Source organism: Athene noctua, chromosome 2, assembly GCF_965140245.1.
Source record: "Athene noctua chromosome 2, bAthNoc1.hap1.1, whole genome shotgun sequence".
Lineage (NCBI taxonomy): Eukaryota > Metazoa > Chordata > Aves > Strigiformes > Strigidae > Athene > Athene noctua.
In genome coordinates this window covers 110,200,940-110,221,699 of record NC_134038.1, presented here as the reverse complement: position 1 = coordinate 110,221,699, position 20,760 = coordinate 110,200,940, and the positions used below count along the sequence as shown (strand labels likewise).

The 20,760-nt window shown below is 42.8% G+C and overlaps 1 protein-coding gene across 3 annotated transcripts in view; it reads left to right on the top strand.

Moving 5' to 3' along the window:
- PRKAG2 (protein kinase AMP-activated non-catalytic subunit gamma 2) overlaps positions 1-20,760 on the top strand; it is a 221,645-nt gene that overhangs the window by 96,656 nt on the left and 104,229 nt on the right. Inside the window, exon 1 of one of the 3 annotated variants that reach the window (XM_074899884.1) lies at positions 8,649-9,002. The exons of 1 other annotated variant lie outside the window; for it this stretch is intronic. In XM_074899884.1, coding sequence (XP_074755985.1) covers positions 8,897-9,002 — 106 coding nt within the window. In that variant the 5' untranslated portion in view covers positions 8,649-8,896. Of the gene's footprint in view, positions 1-8,648; positions 9,003-20,760 lie in introns of those variants that run through there. One more of the 3 variants, XM_074899885.1, reaches the window with a different exon arrangement.

Genomic DNA, 20,760 nt, shown 5'->3' with positions numbered 1-20,760 from the left:
GGACTTAGTGTGACGTTGCCTCTTCCCCACTCTGTCGCTGGCTTTCAGGCAGAGCCCCCGAGGACACAGTTGACAGCCTTTTCAGTCTCTTCCTTTATCATTAGCTTTTGTGAAAAGGTTTCAGACTATTTTTTCTCCTGCCAGGTATTCTGTGAGCAGACTGGCAGGGTTGGCTTTTCCAGGAATATTCTCTTACTGCCTTGTAGCTCCCAGGTTTCCAGCCCTTCTGTCATCCAGGCATAAAGACTCAGAAGCTTTCTCTAGTTCATGTCTGCATTACTCCCAGCCAACCCCCTGAGATTTTTCACACAATCCTAAACATAGCAACTCTGAACTTTACAGTACTTGGTGTTTTTGCTTCACAGTGAATGAACAGGGAACTTTTTACCATCCAAGCCGTCCCACATGGTCCCTTGATTCACTCCCACCGTAGGCTTGTGGATCCTGCAGTTGCAGCAGCTTCCCAGCTGGATGCCATGGATGTGTCAGATGCTTTTTTCCAAGTTACCTGTTTGTCGGTTACACAAATTGGCAGAATCATCAAGAAATGGAAAATACTGGGGCTTGGATGGTTTCTTTTGTCGGTTACACAAATTGGCAGAATCATCAAGAAATGGAAAATACTGGGGCTTGGATGGTTTCTAGCTCATTGTAGACAGTAGAACAATGCTAGCTTTCCCTTACATGTCCACTGTCTTGGTCTTTGTCCCTTTTGTATCCTGGCAGATTGCTAAAGTACCTGTGTTACCATCTCAGCTGCTTCACACTGTGCTTTAATCTCTCTTAAAAAGTCAGGAAAGTCTTTTGCTAACAAAACAACCTAGAAAGAAAAAACAGAAAGATTTTGAATTATTTCTCTTGAGACCTCATGTATGTGATAACGAATGTTTCCTCCTCTATACTCCCATCTGCTCTGGCAGATCTTCCGTAATCTGGGTGACTAATTCTAGTAATCTCTTTGGAGCTGGAGCTTGTGAGACAGCCACCTCACGCACGCAGTGGTTTAACGCAATGTGAACAATATGTCATGTTCTTGCAAAGGAAGGAGCAGAGCCATAAAGTCCAACAGATCTCTGTCTTGTTCTGTTCCTCGCTGGCCTCCTGCCAGGCTGCTGCACATGGACTTTTGGAAAGTTACTTCTCCGTGTGCAAAGAAGATACAAACCATGGTACTTACCTCCCTTCTGCTGAAGGGGAAAAGCTGCTGGATGAGATCTAACTGGTGGTGGTTCCCAAGATGTTTATCTTGGGAAGTTAAGAGAGCTGATTTGCCAGTTATTCAATTATTATGACATTAAAGTATGCAATGTACTTGGGTGCATTCCTTTGCTTACAACTAATGATGCTTCAGAATCGTTAATTTGTAGAAAGGTAAGGGTAGAAAAGGAAGATAGATTGTGCAGGGTTTTTTTGTTTTGGGGTTTGTTTGGTTTTGGTTTTTTATTTTTTTTTAAATAAAAAATCCCTTGTATTATTTCTTAACCACCAGGTGAAGGTCTACCATATTTGCTAGGGGTGGCTTAAACAAACAGACCAAGGGATCTGGCTGCAATGCAAAGAGGCTATGCAGGGGGTTGGATTTCAGTGCAATTCCTGTCTGTGCATGGTGGATTCCTCCCTTTCTATTATAATCCCCTTGCTGGAGCAATCCCACTTGTAATGACAATGCAGTGTTGGGTGATCCTTTAGGAATTTCCCCTCTTGGCATTAAGCCTATGTTTAGTTCATCAGATTGGGATCCAGTCCTGTGCAATGTCCTTAGTCATTCATGTAAACATACTGTTGGTGGCTATATAATAAGTAGTTAAAAGTCCTTCCTATGGATACTCCAGCTAGTCATTGGGATTTTGAGAACTTTGAGCCTCAGTTCAATGAACAATTCAGCTCACCACTGGTCTAATGCTGCAAGACTCTGCTTTCACTGTCAACAAAACAACATTGCAATATGTCCATTCTGTGTAAACACCTTCGTTAGATAGCCCTATAGGTAACCTGAATGTGAGCCTCAGGCTATGCTGCACCATCCCCACAGCTAAGAGCAGGAGAGGCACATGTATGCAAACTCCTTCGCCCTTGAGGTTAGGAGTTCACAGGGAATGGTTCCTTCCTCTGGAAGTTGCTTCTCTCTTGCAGCTGAACCAAACGAGATCCCTTTTTCATCACTGAAGAACAGGAGAGTTGTCGGTGAAGTTGCTGGAGCCAGGAATGAGAAAGGCTTCTCAAGTGTTAGTTAAGCATTTAGCTTTTCAAGTGTGGTTCAATTTTCTCTTCAGTCAGCATTTCTGTGTTGTCTCACATGTATAATAGCTTGCTGCTGACCACCGTCTCTAACTTTATGTGTATAATATATATATAGCACATATGTCTTTATGATATCCACTGTGACATAAGAATGGGTCATTTGTGGGATGACTGTCAGCCCCAACATTGCACTATCAGCATTTTTTATTGTTAGGGAACACTTAAGATTATTTTCAACCAGAAATAGCAGATAATAATAATACCAAGCCAGGAGAAGAGTCCCTTTGTTGTCTTATTCTGTTCTTAAGCACATTTCTTGGCTTTTGCTGTCAGATTCATATGCTTATTGAGGGGAGCAGAGGGATACAGAACTTGAAATTACTTTGAAATCTCATCATCCTGCCTAGATTTTAAGATTAAAGCATTGCTTCCAATATGCATGTTTGTCACTAAAGTTGTATTTTGTGATAACTGTGCCAGCATGAATGTTAAAACTGCAGTAATTGTGTGTGAATGTTTTATTCCTAATGCTCCTACTAGCTTATGAATTTCAAAATGAAGGATGAACACTGGGTCTGTATAGGATTGATATCAAAGGACAGCTGGGGATTGGTGCAAACTATTGCTAATTCAGTGAGTGTTCCTCTTCTCTCCAAATAAATCCCATAAGGCAGAATCAGTGGAGGACTGTATTTCTGTGGAGTTGTGGTGCTCTGTTTTTCAGTCTCTTGTGTTTCAGGGAGTTCACTAGGGAATAGTGGTGTGAATCACACTCTTCAGGTACTGGCCATCCCTAATGTATCACTTTCTTGGAGTAATTTCTGGCTTTATTCATTTGCTGACATTCATTTTGTGGCCCATTCAGTGCTGATTGAAAGACTTCAATTTATAGTGAAGGTAATATTTTGTTCAGCCTCACAATGCCCATTTTCACTTTAACATCATTTAATCAGTTCCAATCCTGCATGAGAAGTGAGAAGTGGGAAAGAAAGAAGAACAAGAAGAGGCTGAAAAAGAGATTTGTGATGTTACAGTGAATCCTCTCTCCTCATGTTTTTGTGAATGGAAATGGTTGAAGAACTTGAAAGAAGCAAGAAGAAAGAGAAGCAAGAAGACATGAGAAAAGCACAAGTGAAAAAAAGCTTCTAAGGAATTTATTGCCCCTGATATTTTTTGTAAAAGTTACTGCTGAGATGTTTTTCTTTAGCTGAGAACTTATTAAATTTTAGGAGTGGTGTTGTCACACCAGACATCCTGTATTTGCTGGATCAAGTACTGTTTGGCTGTTTTGAGCACAGCCAGATTGTGGCATATGTAAGAATGGCTCCATTTTTCACATTACAAACTGAAATTGCTAAAGAAGTGAGTTCTGGAAACATATGCACCACAGTTAATTAGTAGGATGTGGGAAAATTATAAAATTATCATTTGGATAGGATCAGCTTATCAGTCTTTTGGGGTAGGTACTCTGAGCCTGAAAAGATAGTGTTTTTCTTACTAGAAATCACCAATATGCCAACACTACCATCACCGTTACTCCTATTCCTGCTGTTTCGTATTATAAGCTCTGGAAAGGTAGGATAGAAAAACATCACAAAGGCTCCAGGATGTAATTTATAAGTAATTTACCAAGAATTTGGAGGAATCTAAGGGCGCACCTTTGGGACTGCTAAAAATAAGTAAAATTAAACTTCCAGATTTTTCAAAACCAATTTAGTGCCAGCCTGACAGCTTCAGAGATTGAAATCTTTCTTAATGCACAGTGAAAGCAGCATGAAGTACTATAAGTAAAGAGGATAAGGACAAAAACTCATTACAGTGAAACACTTGGTTATGATTATGGAAAGTAATTGAGCCCAGCTTGGAGTCATAAACTTGCAATTCTTTTATGGGGTGTGAGCTGGACTTGGACCAGATGGTGAAAGTGATAGTTTGTATTTCCCTTTGAAAACGCAGGCAGCGTGCTCTGTTCAACCAGCCTGCAAATGGTGTTTGAGCAAAACAGGCTTTTTGTTATTGTGCATTGCATCACTTAGTCTTGAGCATTTTTTTTTAGAGCAAAGATCTCTTTTACATATTTCTCTGTGTGTTATTTTGAAATATTTTCCAAGTTTCCTATTTATGTGAAATACAGTTGGTATTTTAAAATCAGTCTGGTGTTGTGAGGCTTGTAAGCATCCCGGCACCACTAACAATGATAGAAATGTTTAATTTTGCCAACAACGGTCTGTAGAATTTAAAAGAAAAAAATTAGAAAACTTCCAATTTAAGGAAATTTTTAAGGACAACAAGGCAGTGAAGCGATCCATGTGAAAATGCAAACACGATTCATGCTTTACCTTTCTGAGGCTGGGTCTGAACTTTCTTTGAGCAATAACAAAAATAGAGGGAGTTTTGAACAAGGAAATTCTCAGCAATGAGGAAAGGGAAATACTTGGTTTTGCTGATCTGCAATCAGATGCCAACTGTTATTAAGGGGATACATATTCTTTTCAGCCTTCCTGTTTTGTGCTAATTAAGTTCTTTCAAGGAGGAAACTATTGGGTTTTTCCATTTTCACACCAGAATAAGCCCTGATAGGACTAACTGTTCCCTGTTGCCTGCCTCGCACTCTGCTGCTGTACTTGTATATCAGGTTAAAGTTCCTATTAAAAGGGCAAGTGAGGAAATGGTTCAAAATATCAGCATTTAACGTATTTTCACCACAGCACAGAATTTATACCTCTATGAGATGATGAATGAGTCTGTGTTTCAAAACTTTGACAATCTGGGTCAGACACCCCGTGATGGATGAGCTTGGTTGGTGCAATGACATTTTCTGTATTTCCTATCTATCTGGTGACTAAGTCTGAACACTCGATCCCCAGTTCTACCTCATAGAGCAAATCTTCACATCACATCCAGAGAAAGGAAAATTTTTGTTGTGTTTGTGCCTGAAGAGTCACACTGGGTGAGGTACAAAAGGTGCTTTCACCCTGAGAGATGGAGAACTAAAAAGCAAGAAGCATTGAGAAGAGGAAGCCCAGCCATGGACAAGGCTTTTTTGGGTTGGATTGGAGATGACTCCTGCCATGAGACTCCTCACCTTGTGTCCCTGTGAATTAGTGAAAAATATATATCAGAAGGGGGTTTATCTTTTCTACTTTGTACACTCCAGCCTCACTTTTTAAAAAACACAGGTGGTTTAAGGGGATGAAAGGCTGGGATGAGCAGGGGAGGACATTGTTGGGTGGGTTGGGCACACAGGTGACTGATGGGATAAAGGCAAGAATTGGTGTAAGGGAGATTTCTGGGAGATGTGGGTCTTTTTTTAGTTCTAGAGCCTTTTTTTGGCTCTTTTTTGGATTTGATTCCAGGTCATGAAAGTAAAACTGTCAGAGAAACAGATGACTTGGGGCAAAAGTGTGGTGGGGCTCGAGTCAGGTCAGGGAGTTTTCAGCATAAAGGCGGCTCTAAGGCCAGGAAATGGCTCAGGTCTGGCCACCTTAGCAGATACTGCGGGACTGTGGAAGCATGTCACACACATACATGAGTGTTTGTTTGCTCCTTCCCCCCAGATAATTTTATTAAGCTGCCCAATGTTTGGTACCTCTCAGAATAAGCCCGCGTGTGGTTTTTGGAAGGAGAGTGTTATCCTTATGCAGCTCAAGAAACATAATATGCTATAGCTAATTTGTGAGACTTTAAAGAAGCTTGACGAGAGTCCATTTCATGGTTGTTTGGAAGGGATTTGTGTCCTCAATCTCCAGAACATAGATGGCCCCAAAGGAGCTCTTTGAAGCCCAGCTTTTTATTACTAGTTTTATAAGATCCTTCCACTGAAATCATTAAGAAGATGTAGTATCTGCTGTAAATGTGCTAGTATCTGTTAGACCGTTAGCTGTGGGAGACAAAATGATCATACTCAAAGCATTTAGTGCTTTTTTAAATAAATTACTGTGAAAGTCAGTTGTTAAACAGCACTGTTTCATTTTCTGGTAGCTCTGTGCAGATACATTAGGGTCTTGCTGCTTTCCTTAATAAGGGGAATAGAGCCCTCCTGGTGCAGTGGCACTTCTTGAAAAGGTCATCAGCGACTATTTATCCTTGGCCTCTGTCAAAAAGGGGTCTGTTCCTGTGCTATAGCAATACCAATTCTTATCTCATTAAAAAGGGATTTAATTTTTTTGGTTTCTGATGACATTAAGTCATTCTCAGCAGTCCTTTAGCTGCTGAAGAATGAGGAATGCTTTTCTAAGGAGGTGAAACTTGAGGTCCAGATTTCATTGGTGTTGTAGGCAACACTTCTTGTGTCTTTGGCCAAGTAAAGACTGGAAAGGGAACTGGATAACTGTCATCAAATATGTCAAAGGCTGCTCCGGAGCAGAAGGGAACAATCTGTTCTCCATGTGCACAGTGAATAAGACAAGAAGTAGCAGGCTTAAATTGCAGCAAGGAAGATTCAGTTTTGCTGTTGGGGAGCTGGTTTTCAAGTGGGAAGGCCTGTGAAGATCATCACTCTCATGAAAAGGGTTGGAAGCTGGCCCATGAAACTTCCTTACGTGGAGAGCCAGAGCTTGTCCCACCAGCTACTGTCTCAGTCATGGTGGCATGAGCATGGCATACTGAAGGGGAAGGACAATGAAGATGGAGCTTGCAGAGGTAGGTGTGGTGGTTTGACAGGGTGTGAAGAGCTTTACACTTCCTATAACTACATTAAAACAAATATTTAACACTGACACTTTCCCTTGCCAATCCTTCAACACTTCTCATTGCTCCACCTGCTTCTCCTCTGCGTTGGGTGAACAGTGAGCCTCAAGGGAGGGGCTAGAGAAGGGGCTTTCTAAAAACACTATGCTGACAGGATATTTTGCGCAAAAGATTGTTATTTGGTAAAAACCACTGGGATCCTCACTTGGAGAGCTGAAACGGGGCCACAAAGATGGGGGTGAAAGAAAGTAGGAGCACAAGTCAGGAGGGGAAAGGCTGGGAACAGCCTTAAATTAATTGTTGTGGTTCCTCATTTGACTATCAGTGAGAGCCTTGTCTGGAAGGTAATTAAGTGTCTTGTTAATAATCTGACTATTTTCGTTGCTAGATGGAAGAGCAAAGGTGCCCTCTTGTAGTGTCATCTTTCACGTTCTCCACAGGGTAGACTGAGGGAAGTCCCTGGTAGCTGAGGATGGCAGAAGAACCTGCTGTCATCTCTGCAGCTTCTTTTGGTGTCCCTGAAGTCCTGAGACATCCTTGCCTTAGAAACAACCATCTTTCTGAAAAACCTGAGCTTGTAAGGAATCTTTGTTGATAAAGGTCTTTCCTGCAGTATTTGTGGCTGTTTTTTCTTTTCCTTTCTAATAATAAGTCTCAGGAGCAGTCATGGGCACAAAGAAAAAGGCATGCTTCTTTGTAGAGGAAGAAGGTGATATGACTTTTAATTCGTCCTGGGAATTAAAAAGATAAAACTCTCATTACTTATATAGGGTTTGATTTTTTAAAGATCTGAGCCTCAAGTTCCAGCAAAAAGCTTGGTGCTCTGTGACTTTAAAAAAAAGCTTTTGATTTAACAGAACATTTTTCTATAATCTTAGGAAAGTTGGCCGTGATAGTTTGACCATGCCGTGGTTCATGCTTGCACTCCTTTCCAGCTGCTCAAGATCTAGCCCACACTGATCAACCCTTTCCTAAAATAAACAGCTCTAAATGTACAAACTCAGAGCCTAACATAATACACCCCGGCTGGTTGGGATAAGCCACAGCCCCGTGAATGTTTGTCTCATTGAAAAGACCACGAGGTGGATTTCAATTGTGTTACAAACAGCTGTCCTGGGTGCCTTTTGCTTTGCAGACAGCAAATTTGAATGGAGCCATCTATGCAGAGCATATAGATATGTGTAGCCTGGGGAGGACACATCGCTAGAGAAAGTCCAGCCCATCGCTCCGGCTACAGTTTCCAGAAAGTATCAGCCTTCTTTTTATGAATTGGCAGAAGCTTGTTCTCATTAATCCATTAGTCATTAGTTGTGGAGGGCCAGGCGTTTCGGAGCTCATCGACAGGCAGCTGGACTGTGCTGTCGCTGCGAAGACCCAGCACACATGAATCAAAATAGTTGGGTGATGTCATGTCATGGTGTGAGTGTGTCCAGGACGCTCACTGCCAAGAATTGTCTGTCCAGGGGTGGTTTCCTTTTACAGCCTTTTTAAAGAGTCATCATGCTGAACTGCACATGACAATTCCCTTCAAGAGGGCTTGTGGCTCTTTTGCATAGCATTTTTTTAAACGAGGGAGCTTATCAGGTGGTTCCTGACCTTTTCTGCATCAGTTGATCTGCTGGGAAATGTTGCTTCGGTCTCCGAGACTTCTGACGGCTGACGGATAAGAGCTCTGTGGCAGCAGTCTGGTCAGACTTTGAACTTCTCCCCGTGTCCACAGATACTTGCAAGCGAGTTACTGTACGCCGGAATTAAGACTGGAAGCGCCTGGCGTGTGGGGTTTGGCCACCAAGTGCCTGGAGCTGAACTGCCGGCGAGCTGGACTATTTTTGTAGCCAAGCAATCTTTCTGGAGCTTTGTTTTCTTGCACCTGGGTGTTTGGTGTAAGCGACACCTTGCCTTGTCCCTTGTGCTGCTTTTTCTCTTCAATCCTGGGCATGACTGACAGCTGCTGCCGCGTGAGTGCATGTTGCAGCTCATGAAGCGTTTTGGTAGCTTTAGAGGGAGCAAGAAGAGAAAGGAGCAGTGCAAAAGCTCGGAGAGACGCCAGTCTGATCCTCGTGGCCTGTTCGGTAGGGACCCTCTGTATTAACCATCTGAAAAGGAGGGACATGGGTCTTTGGGAGAGGGCAGCAAGTGGGGGATAGCGAGTAACTGAGCAACAATTTTGTGCTTCCCAATTTCATTGATTGATTCATGCATTTGTTGCATGGGTGTTATTTCTGTGTTGGTTTGCACCAGAGATAAAAATCTGAGCTGAAACCTGTAACACACATCAGATATAAGCTTTAGGAAAAGAGTGATAGTACAGAAAGCTTTACAGTAAACACTATGAAATACATTCAAAAGGGGCTGTTGACTAATATTACTTTAATTGAAGAGTAGTAACTAAATGCTAACTTAGGGCTAACACTGTATATTGAAAGATTAATTTAAGTAGAGAAAAATTGCATCTCAATGCATTTAAAAACATGTCTTTCAGATACTGCACTTATTGATATAATTGTGTTTGAGTTGCAGTTAGGGACCATTCTCCATTAATCAAAACATTTTCCTGGTCACAGAGTATTAACTCCAGTGCAGGTGCTGAGCTGTGTGTGTCAGAGAGTATCTGTGTATCACATAGGGATCAGCTGGCCAGGAGACAAGGATCTGGCTGTTCAACAGATCAGCAAGATCTGCCTGTTTTTCTTAAGAGTAGTGGAGAAATATAATGTTTAATGCATTTTCTATGTGGACTAACAGTAGCTGTTTTACAACTCTGTGGTTCCCCAAAGACTATGAGTGCTGCTAAGAGATTCTGTCCTGTGACTAAGAGGTTTAAAACTGATGTTACACTGAATCAGCCAGATAAGGCACAGTTTAGAAAGCTGACTTGTACAGAGAGTAGGCAAGGCGCTTTTTTACCCTCTGTCAGTCAGGAGTCACTGCCGTTAAATTCAGAAGCATGACGAAGGTATGAGCAGTGTTGGGCCAGATGGATGGTGTGGAGAGGTACATACAGATTTAGTGATGGGGAGTTGCAACTGATGGATGGGTGGCTGCCCAGAAAGCTTGATTTTCTATTATTTAATGTTCTGCAATTTATTTAGGGGTCGATTGTGTTGTTAAGGTGTCCTTCTTGCAAATGCTTCTCCTTTTGTTCCTGTTTTGTACAGTTAAGTGTTTTTGAATCTGACGTATTGTGCCTTGTTCTTCATTCCCCTAAACCTGAGGGTTTCTGCTGGAGTGGTAGTAAGGTCGTGATGAATGAAATATGACCCAGGTTGGAGTTTCACAGAGTCATCAAGATGCACAAAGACAGGTAACAGAGTTTATGCAAGAAGAGGGGGAAATCTAGATTACAGATTGCCCAGGTGTAAAATTTATTCCCAAATTTCAAAGTAAAACCCCTAAATTCTCACCTAGGCAAAAACACTTGTGTGATTTGTTGATTGAGTGATTAATGTCACTTTGAGCCACTAATTCACCCTCTTATTGTGGTTTCATCAATGAAATGGGAATAGCCAACATCTGCAAAAGGATTTACTGCTGGAAGCACCATAGTGTTGCAAGTCTGCTTCCTCAGAGTCTAACTCTAAACCCTGTCATTATCTTCCTCCACGGAGAAAATAATTTGTCCTTCACCAAGAGTACTGGCTATATGAACTGTACTCTTTATGACAGAGTTATAAAAGAAAGTTGAAAGTGTAATACCAAAAATGCCAAAAAATGTGCCCCTCCTTATCCTCATTCCCATTAATCCAGCTCTGTAGCCAACTCCAGTGGTACACAGTGGGCATTAAGCGGAGTTTTCTGCACAGCATTTTCTCTACAGACTTTGCAGATGCCATTCATGTAAGAACATGACCAGATCATCTCCCTGCATCACATTTCCATCATGAACAGGGAACTACCCAGTCATGAGAATGGGAAAAAGTAAATGGGATGTGTCTTGGTTACTGCCTTACTTGGGTGCTCTGCCGTGGGGATTGCCTCTGCCATCCCAGCCGAGTCTAGATTCCTGTTGGGAAACAGGTTAATACACTTGCAAATGTCTTCCCCCTCCACCCCCAAATGGCCTTAATTATTTGCAGGGAAATGTCTAAATAAAAGCTTTGCATTATTTTCTAGATTTAATCTGTATCCTGTAGTTATTAGGCCTTAATAAGCACTTTCTGAGTAGCTCTCAAAGGGACCACTGGCACTCAGCAGGTTTTATGATCAGTATTAGTGGCATACCTGAGCATTGGTAGCAACCAGACTTGGTGGCTCATCATGTTCGATCATGCACTGGTGCATCCGCTTTAGTTGCTGTCTGCCATCAGGGATGAGAAATGAATGACAGCAATCCAACATGGGCTTTCCCACCCTGCTCTCCCAGGGTGGCTGTACTGCCACTGCAGCCTCCCTGTTGCTGAATGAGCTTGAATTGTCTTCAGAAAGGGGATCTAAAGGGAAAGAAGAGGAAGAAATCCCCTGATGTCCCACAAAGGGGTGCTCTGTCACCTGGACTAACTGAATCTGGAATTTGTGATTTTTCTTGGTCACCTCTGTAAGTGTTTTAAGGAAGAGTTATCCGGTCACTGTAAATAGGATTGGACCACTGCATCTTCCCAGGGGTAGATACCATCAGGCCACTACAACTAAGTTATCAAGTAGTACATTCTTCTGTGTATCAGTTGAACTAAACCCCATCCTTCCTCTGCACCAGTGAAGAGGTTCATATCCTCGTAGAAAGGGGTGGGTGGCATTGCCAGGGATGGGCATCTGTGTAATACCCTGCTTTTGGAGCCTTACAGTCCTTTTATGCCAAGTGAACAGCAAGAGGGGATCTGAGTATAGCCAAACAGAAGCAGAGAGCACACAGAGTGGGGAAGAAGGCAAGCATGAACAAGCACCAGGAGAAAATGAGGGCAGGGAGAGCTGTGGGGCAAAGGCAGAGAGCCCACAACTTTGTGCCCAGAGAGTAGCAGCCAGCAGAGAGACTCAAAGCTTGAGCCATCTGCCAAACAGCAGGGAAGCTGGTTTACACAATATGATTTTGGTAGGGCTGAGGTCTGGGATTACCCAAAATCTGTCCAGCTTCTGGATCACCACCACCTTCCTTGCCTGTGCTGGCTTGGTGGCAGCTTCTCCACCTGCTGGGTCTTGCTGCGGTCCAGTGTGTTGTAAATAGATAGGCTCTGTGGCATTTCTGAAGGGGACAACTTTTTGGCCCCAGCAAGGCTAATTGCTCTGCCCTTTAAAGGACACCATCTATTCCGTGAAGGATTGAATGACACATGCAAAAGGTATAATGTTAAAAGTGTTTCTTCTCTACCCGAGCCATGAGTGCTCAGCGAAGGAACTGCTCTGGAGCACATGTGGCTGCCATGACGCCAGGCCCTGCCTTGTGCCCAGGCATTTAGCCTCAAACTGCTCATTTTGGAGGCTTTTAGCTACATGGAAATTCCCAGGAGCTTCTCCTTGCCCATGCTACTCTTCTTGGGATTTGTTGCTGTGGATTTTAATCATCAGGGGCCAAAGCTGAGTCCCAACAAGCTGTGTCCAAGGGACTCCAAGCAAACGTCAGTGCTGCCCCTTGGCCCCTGACCTGTCCAGCCTCAGTAACACTCCTGAGCACAATTTCCCTGCCAGCAGTTATAATTAGGTGCAAATTAGGACTAAATTAGGAGTGAGCCTGATGAATGACTCAGGCCCCAATAGATACATGTGTAAACACGCTTCAGCCCCACCATGTACATCAATCAGGCGGTCCCGGTGCGAAGGGCAGGGGCTTGTCCCTGAGTCACTCCATAACTTGCTGTAGGCATGCTGGTGGCACTCAGTGCACGTGTTTTATCCTACGTCCCTGCTAACTGCCATGGAATGGAGGACTCCTGAGGCTCTAGAGCAGATCTGGGAGGTGCTGTATTTTAGAGTATCTTTAAATATTCAACCCAAAAGGAAATGTCTTCCTCTCTCAGTCAACAACTCAAGGGGCTGCTTTCTTCCCATGGTCCTTCCCAGACCCCTGGGGTGGGAGGTGAGTGTGGATCCTGTGTCAAGCAGAGAAGTCATATTTTTCCTTCCTGACAACAGAGATGTGGTGACTGCATCACTGATCACCACCTGGAATCAAAGTACCATAGGATGTGACCAGCTGAGACAGCAATGCATGGGCAAGGACTTAGACCAAGCCAAAGAGCAGGTGGTTCACAACCTCTCCAAGTGCAAATGGAAACCCAGGGGGTACTTCAGCCTGGCTCACATCACCATTTATCAGCTCTGGCCAGGTTGCAGATAGTTGCACTGAGAACAGAGACAGAAAATGTGTGGGAGGAGGATGGAGAAGTGATTGTGAAAGGACACAGGATTTGGTCTCCTGCTCCTCCAGCCTGGGGAACTGCAAGCTTTGCCCCAAAGTTCATGATGCTGCTCGTGGGAGGTCTAGAGCTGAGATATGTATTTTTCTCTTTCTGGTGGGGTATTTTTGTTATGAGGCAGTTGTGGGAGAAACCATGGTGAAAAAATTACTAGAGAAATAAATGACAGTGAAGGTGTCACTGCAAATTCCAGCGACTGCCATAAACAAACTGAAAGAGCAAAATCCTGTTGCTCCTGAAAAGCAGCTTAAAACCACCATCATCAGAGACTGGGCATGAGAAACTGAGACGAGTTTGATTTGTTAATGATTTTCTCTACTGGTTTTCATGCTCTGTTGAACCAACAGTGATTTCAGAAAATGTGCAGCCCTGGCTGATCAGTACCAATTAATCTTGTACTACACAGAGCTCCGAGACCTAGAAGCTGTGAAATTTCTATGGTTGGTTGTCAGGAAGGAGAAAAGTGGTGAGGACTCCAACTAAATGAGACTTTTTATTTTGCCCTTTTCTGCTTCCTTATAGTCACTGTGCTGGTGCTTTCTGGCACATCCCAGCTTTGAAGTATTCTGAATGGGGGAAGAGGACTGTGCCCATGAAGTAATAGAATCAGCAAGTCTTTTCAAGCAGGTACCGGTAGATTCAATAGTAATAAACCCCAGAAAACTTCCACTGACTTGATGGAAATTGAAATGGAGGTATATTGAGCAGAGTTCTTTGCCCTTGCTCCCTCCCTGGTGCAGAGTCCAGCGGCATCCTTCCTCTGCAGCCCTTTGTGGGCTTGAAGAAGATGTAGACTCTTTGCTCTCGCACCGAGTTGTCCAAGAATGCAAATTCTCCAAGTAATATATTTTCAAAGAAAGTTATGTTTGTGTGAAGGACAGATTATATACATGAAAATACAGTATGTTCTCAAGGCACAAATTTACAGATTTGTGCTGAAAATTAATCTGCGCAACTGACTCTTCTTCCCCGTCCTGCTCCAGGCAATTCTGTGCATCTCATCACAAAGTTTGATCAAAAATACTAATATAACTATAAATGACTGCATTACTCAGCATTAGCATGCTGTTATCAACAACATGGTGGGTGAGACCAGCAGGGCCAGCCTCCCTTTTGGCAGGCTATTTTACAAACTGTACAGGTTTTTGGCAGGGAGAGCTCCCATCTGGGAGGACTCCAGTCCTTGTTGGTGCTTGTGGGTGCAGGTATTTGCCCCCCAGGCACAGCAGCATCTTAGATACTTCAGTTTTTTACTGTCTTAAGGATACTTTAATTCTGCTGTTATTCAAATAGTGTCATCTGGAACAGCAGGATGAATGTTACTCCTGAAAGACAGAGAAGAGAAACTAGAAGCAAATCTTGGGATTGAATCTAGGTAAAGCTGTGAAATGCAGGTATGAGGAGGGGTTCACTGAGGTGGAAAATGAGAAACTGAGACAGAAGGAAACCAGGCACTGGCTGCGAGTGAAAGCAGATGCAGACACTGCCTGTTTCTGAAAGTAGATGCTATGTATGTATTTATCCAGCTTTCCTCCCTCCATCCTTCACTTCTCTTACTTTCAGGTACCAGGTCACTTCTGATGTGTATGTAAGGCTGGAAAATGATCTCATTTATCTTGTGATATAATTAGCTATCATTTGATTAATTTCTGAGGTGAAAAGAAAATAGTGTAGATACGATTTTCATACATGACATCTCAGTTTAAAGAATGCATCCTGGAGTGTTTTCATGCTGAATGCTGGAGGGTCGCAACCTACACACTAAAAACCACTGGAATTACTGATTTCCGTGAATGATCAAAATTGCACTCTCATCCTTATTTCACCAGGTTTTTTTAACTCCTTCTTTCATTTGTACTCTTCAAGGGCTCTGACTTTCAGAGTATCTGTATGAGAAGCTGTTACCCTAGTCTGACTTTCTACTTGATTTAAATATGCTAAGCTAGACCACAATTTATTTATATTCCCATGCATCTATATTACAAATGCTGTTACCAGGTTTTAAAAGCAAATTTCAAGCCCAGATCTCTTTTCACAGCCTAAAATTCCACTTGACAGTAGCTTTTAGGTAGGTGGGTACTTTTGTTTAATTAGAAATCGATGTTTTGGACTATTGACTCCTTGCTCAAAGTTTCAGTGAATTGCCCAAGAGTGCAATTTCAAAGCTCTTGTTAAGGCAGTTTGTCAGGTTTATTGGATCAGCAAATCACAGGAATTAACAGGATTCAGCTGTTCTCTACTTTCACCTTTATTCTTGTCCAACATAAAAGCAGTTCAAGGACTCAAAAGGGCTTGGAGCAGTGGGATTTAACGCCTCAAAATTGTTTTAGCCATTTTATTGTCATTACAGTGTCGTACTGAAAAGTGAAGGCTTAGGTCTCAAGAGATGAAGGGCTGCTCTGTGAGATATCATTGTGTGGCTGGCAGGCTTGGCTTAGAGGCTTGAATTCTCTCTGCCGGAAAGGTCATGCAGCCTTACTTGGTTTAAGGATGGAGCCCAGCACTCCATCGCATGCTTGCACTGAAGAGTTCCCGTCCTGTCCTTTTTCTGCTCCTTCCTTGATAAAGTTGGGGCGATTTAGCTGGAGGAGGAATGATAGGATTAGCTGACATTAATTAAGAGCATTCTGTTGTTTCCTCAGTTTTTTCCAGGCATCAGAAAACAGCTGCTTCCCAGTGCTGTGTTCTCTGTGGGATAACAAGGACCCTTTTGACACACGCGGAGCTACAGTTACTGGATTGTTTAACAGATCCTGCCCGTCTGGCCCCGTAGTTTTATTTCAGTCAGCGCAAGCTTTACGATAGCATGCACAGGATTCTTGCAACAATCCTGTCTTTTCTGGTGGGTGATGATCCTGAAGAGGAACAGATGATTTGTAACATCTCTGCTGCTTATATGTAGTATAATTAGATACAATAAGAACAGGGCAAGAAATCAATTTAAGAAATATAGATGAGGGGAAATGAGGGGGAAAGTCAACCAGAGACATGAGGGAGATGGAAAGTTTGCAACGGAGAGGTTCTTGCTGCAACAGTGACAACAAAAGTTGGGTGGGTGTTCAGAGGTGAGGATTGTACCAGACTCCTTGATAGGAGGACTTAGTTGAAAGGATGAGAAGCTGGAATAATGTTGGCATTTCCCAAGGGACATACCTGAATTTAGGGATGGTCAACATCCAGGGATCACTATGGGGACTGATAATGTTCATTAGTGACCTGGATGGTGAGGTGAGCCTATGCAGCAGTACATGCTGGGCACTGATGATGACTGACTCCCCCTGAGGAGGACTTGGGAGTTGCGGTGGATATAATCTGGAAAATGATCTAAAAATGTGCTGTCATTATCAATAGGGAGAACCACATACTGGGCTACATTAGGAGGAATGGAGCAGTCCAGTCAAGGGAGGTTATTACCCCCTCCACCTGTTGCTGCTGGGACTGCACCTGTAATAGGGTGTCCAATTTCTAGTCCTGCCATGAGAAAAATGCTGAAGAACTGGAGAGGGTTTGCCTGGAGGACTACCAAAATGCTTTGGGACCTAGAGCAGATGTTTTGGGATCTGTGAGGACAGGCTGAGGAAACTGGGCTTTTTCTGTCCAGCAGAGAGAAGGCTAAAGGGCAATTTAATAGCAGCCTGCAACTACCTGAGAGGCAGTTTCAAAGTCTTCTTAGTAATGGCAGATGGCAAAAGAAGGACTAAAAGGTAAGAGTTTGTGGCTGAGGATAGTCAGACTGGATGTTAGCAAAAATACCTCAAGAGGGTGGTGTGGCACTGGCACAGGTAACCTACAGAGGTTGTGGTCTCTCCATCCTTAGAGATTTTCAAGACTCAGCTAACCAAAGCCATGGCTGACCTGGTCCTGGTTGATACCAGACCTGCTCTGAGTGGGACACTGGAGAAGAGGCCTCAAGACATCCTTTCTAACCAACATTTCTGTGGTGTTCCATTGTTCAGTTGCAAGGAAAGCTGAAATTGCAAATATCCTGACTGTGCATCTTTTCCCACCCAGTTCTGAATGCTGGCATAAAATTGTTCTTGCTTTGATGAATATTCAAGAACAGAGTGACTTCTTGGGTAGAGGCAGCTAGGGGTGCTTGTACAACTGATTTCTATCAGCAGAAGGAGACCACTGTGAAGCCCAAGACCAACACCAACTCATTTATTGAGCCAACAAAGGCAACAAGATGTGTTTCCTACAAAAAGCACCCAGGCTGCCTTCTGGATATTTCATATACATTAAGCTTGAGAGTATTGGGCAGTTTTTAATGCCTCCCTCGAGCTGAGAAGTGCCTGGGTACCCCCGACCGCGGCTCCACATTGTGTAGTGTTCATTTACCAGCTGGAGGAATTGCAGTGGGACTTGGTTTGTATCAGCTATCTGTCACTATAGCAACTCCTCACTTAACCAGTCCCTGCACTAAAAATAGCTCACCTTGATCTCAAGGAAAGAAAACCAAAGGAAATCAAAAGGGGCAGTGACAGCGAGAGCTGTGGAGTCAGCTATTGATTGAAGGCTGGAGCATTTGAAATCTCTTATAAATATCATGTAAAACAAATATTTGAGGGGAATCTATTTATCCCATTTCAGTGGGTTTGAAACTTTAGCAAAGGGCATGTATTACTTTTTATCTGAGGGATGTGTTTGCTGTTATCATCCAGCACACAGTGGATGCTGAAAACTGTGTGGGATGTTGCTTAGCTTGGTTAAGACGTGCAAGGGATCTTATCTTCCAAGTAAGCAGATCTGCAGCTCTGTCATCAGACCTGATAGCCTCCTTTGCTCTTGTATATGCTATCAAAATTCCTACTCATCTATGAAATTGTTACTGGTATCTGCAGAAATCTCTGAGGGACCCAAACCTGAAAAAAGCCGAATGCTCTTAGTGAAGTCGTCATTATCTCACACTGAAGTTAATGGGAGCTGAGTGTTTTGGCACCTGATAGGGACAGGGTCCTCTGTAAGGGAAGTGCAAATTACACTTGTTCTTATTTTCCCTTCAAACCCAGCTGTGCTTAGATCTGAAGGGAACAGAATAAATCCTGTGAAGACAGGGCAGTAGGTGCAAAGGTAAAATAGCAACAAGATGAAAATCTTGTTAAAGAGCTGCAGAATTAACTGAAAATACCTTTGATGGGAAAAGAACCGAATTTGCATGAAGACAGCTATATCACAGGCAGCACATGTGATGCTCAGGAAAGGGTTAATTTAGCTTCCAGAGATGACTGGAATTAGCATCATGTATTCAGCATTATCAGTCAGCAAGTGTTTGCTCTTGATAAAGTGCCAGATTGTTTTAATGACCTTTTTGGGCTGACAATGTGCAGACATAGCTGATATTGAAATGTGTAGTTACTTAACTGCCCCTGCCCTGTATATTCTGATTCTTATTTTTATTTAGTATTATGAATTGAGTTCATCTTCCTAGAACTAAGATAAGCAGCTTTTGATAGTGACTTTCACCATCTCAGGAGAATACCTGTGCAGAGAGTGAGGTTGAGAGATAGTGCCAACCCCCAGCTCCCATCATTCTTTTCAAGATTAAAGCATATTATTACAAGACAGAATTAGAATTAGTTCTTACTACATTTTTTTGACCTCTCTTAAGATCCACTGCTTTTACACCATCTGGGGATCTGACCCATATTCTTCACCTCTTCACTGGGTGCTCTTTTGAATCAGCTTTGGAGCTATGAAGGAACTGCCCTGCAAAGTAATTAAAAATCCCAAGCACATTCCCAAACAGGAGCCATGAAAATAGAAACATATTTTTTTTAAACAGAATAAAATCATTTATTGAAAAGGTCCTGTGATATGAAGTCCGTAAGCCTACCCCAGGCATGACTCTGACCCTCTGTCACTGTATTTTGGGGAGCAAGAGCTTCATCAACATGCATGGTTGTATTAATGTCTTTAATACACAGCAATTAATGAGAAGGAGGTGAGAGCAAATGAACATTGGTCACTATACATGCTCACGCAAAGACTTGTGCATTCGTAGTCGGCCAAGTCTTCTGGAGATGTTAGTTGCCATTGCTGGAGGTGATAGCGCTATATACACCAAAAGGCAAAAATTCCCCCAAATTGCAGTTCTTGCCAGCAAATGCACTTTTTAGTGCTTTTACTCACAACTTCAGCCTGGCAGCAGATTTGGCACAGATACAATATCTGCTGTAGGAAAGAGTGCAAGTTCCTGGTACCGGTGTTCTTCTCATACGATATTTTCAATACAGTAAACTGTTTTTTAACCTCACTTAGCTGGCAAGATGGTTAGATGTGCTTCTCCTGCCTCTAAAGAGGCTTCTGCTTTCACTAAGCTTCAATAAAAATCTCCTCCTTACCCCAGAGCAGGTGACAACTTTCTATTAATGTCATATCTGGGTTTATTTTCTTCCTTCCTAAAAGGATACCAGAGTTTTCTATCAGCCAGGTCCTTTTTTAAAACTTTATGGACATCCTTCCTGGTAGCTGTAATAGGAAAACTAGAGACTATGTGAAGTCTATTTGAACTTAAAACTGAAGGGTTGTAAAACAGTCTTACTGTAAATCATTACAAAATTTTCCCAAAATAAACACCAGTCTGATACAGAACACAAGTTCCTTACAAGAAATCCCAGCAGTGTAAACTAACCTTGAGACATAGGAGGCTAATACAGCAAAACTGTAATACTCAATACTGACAAAACTAATCCTAACCAAGGGGACTCGTAGAGAATGATTATGTTATGGGAGTGAGCTGCCAGCTGAGATGAAAGCCTACTCCAAAACCCATGAGTGAGCAGCACTCTTTAAAATTTAATTACAAAACTGTCTGGGAGATGAAGAGATGCTGATTCTCTGTTGGAGGAAGCTGGTGCCTGGTCAGGACCTGGAATGATATGCTTGTTGCTTGCTCTCCGTTGAAAATTAGATCTGTGAGGCTACATCATGAGGGGGAAAGTCAGTCTAAACTGAAAAAGAATTGGACTGAAGAAATAAGAATAGCGGAGGGTTTTTTTCTCTTTGCAGGGATGGGGAACAGCATGAGTTTTGCTGCAGCTGAACAGCTTCCAAGGTAGCTTCACGGCACTGCTTCAACCCTGGGTGACCACGTAGACATGAGTGTGCCTCTACTGTGGTCCCTGTTGTGCAAAATAACTCTGAAGAAGCCAACTTTAAATTAGCTAATAGCTAATTTAAAGGAGAATAGTAGCTTCCTAACTGCCCCATAATGGAGTTCATAAGTTTTGCAGCTGTGCTGACTTGGCTTGTCCAAGTGTTATGTTTAAAGGTGACTTGGATACATCTTCTCCACATTGCAGGCAGTGCAATTCCAACTCGTTTTTTCCTCCCCAACTTATTTCCTGATAGGAGTCAGGAATCCACCAGGTTTGATCCTGTCACTGCTGTTGCAACATCTCATAACCATAAACAGGCCACGTAGGTTTCGACTTGACTCTTCACGCTTTCAAAAACAGCAGCCCAAGTGCCCCTGTTCTAGATT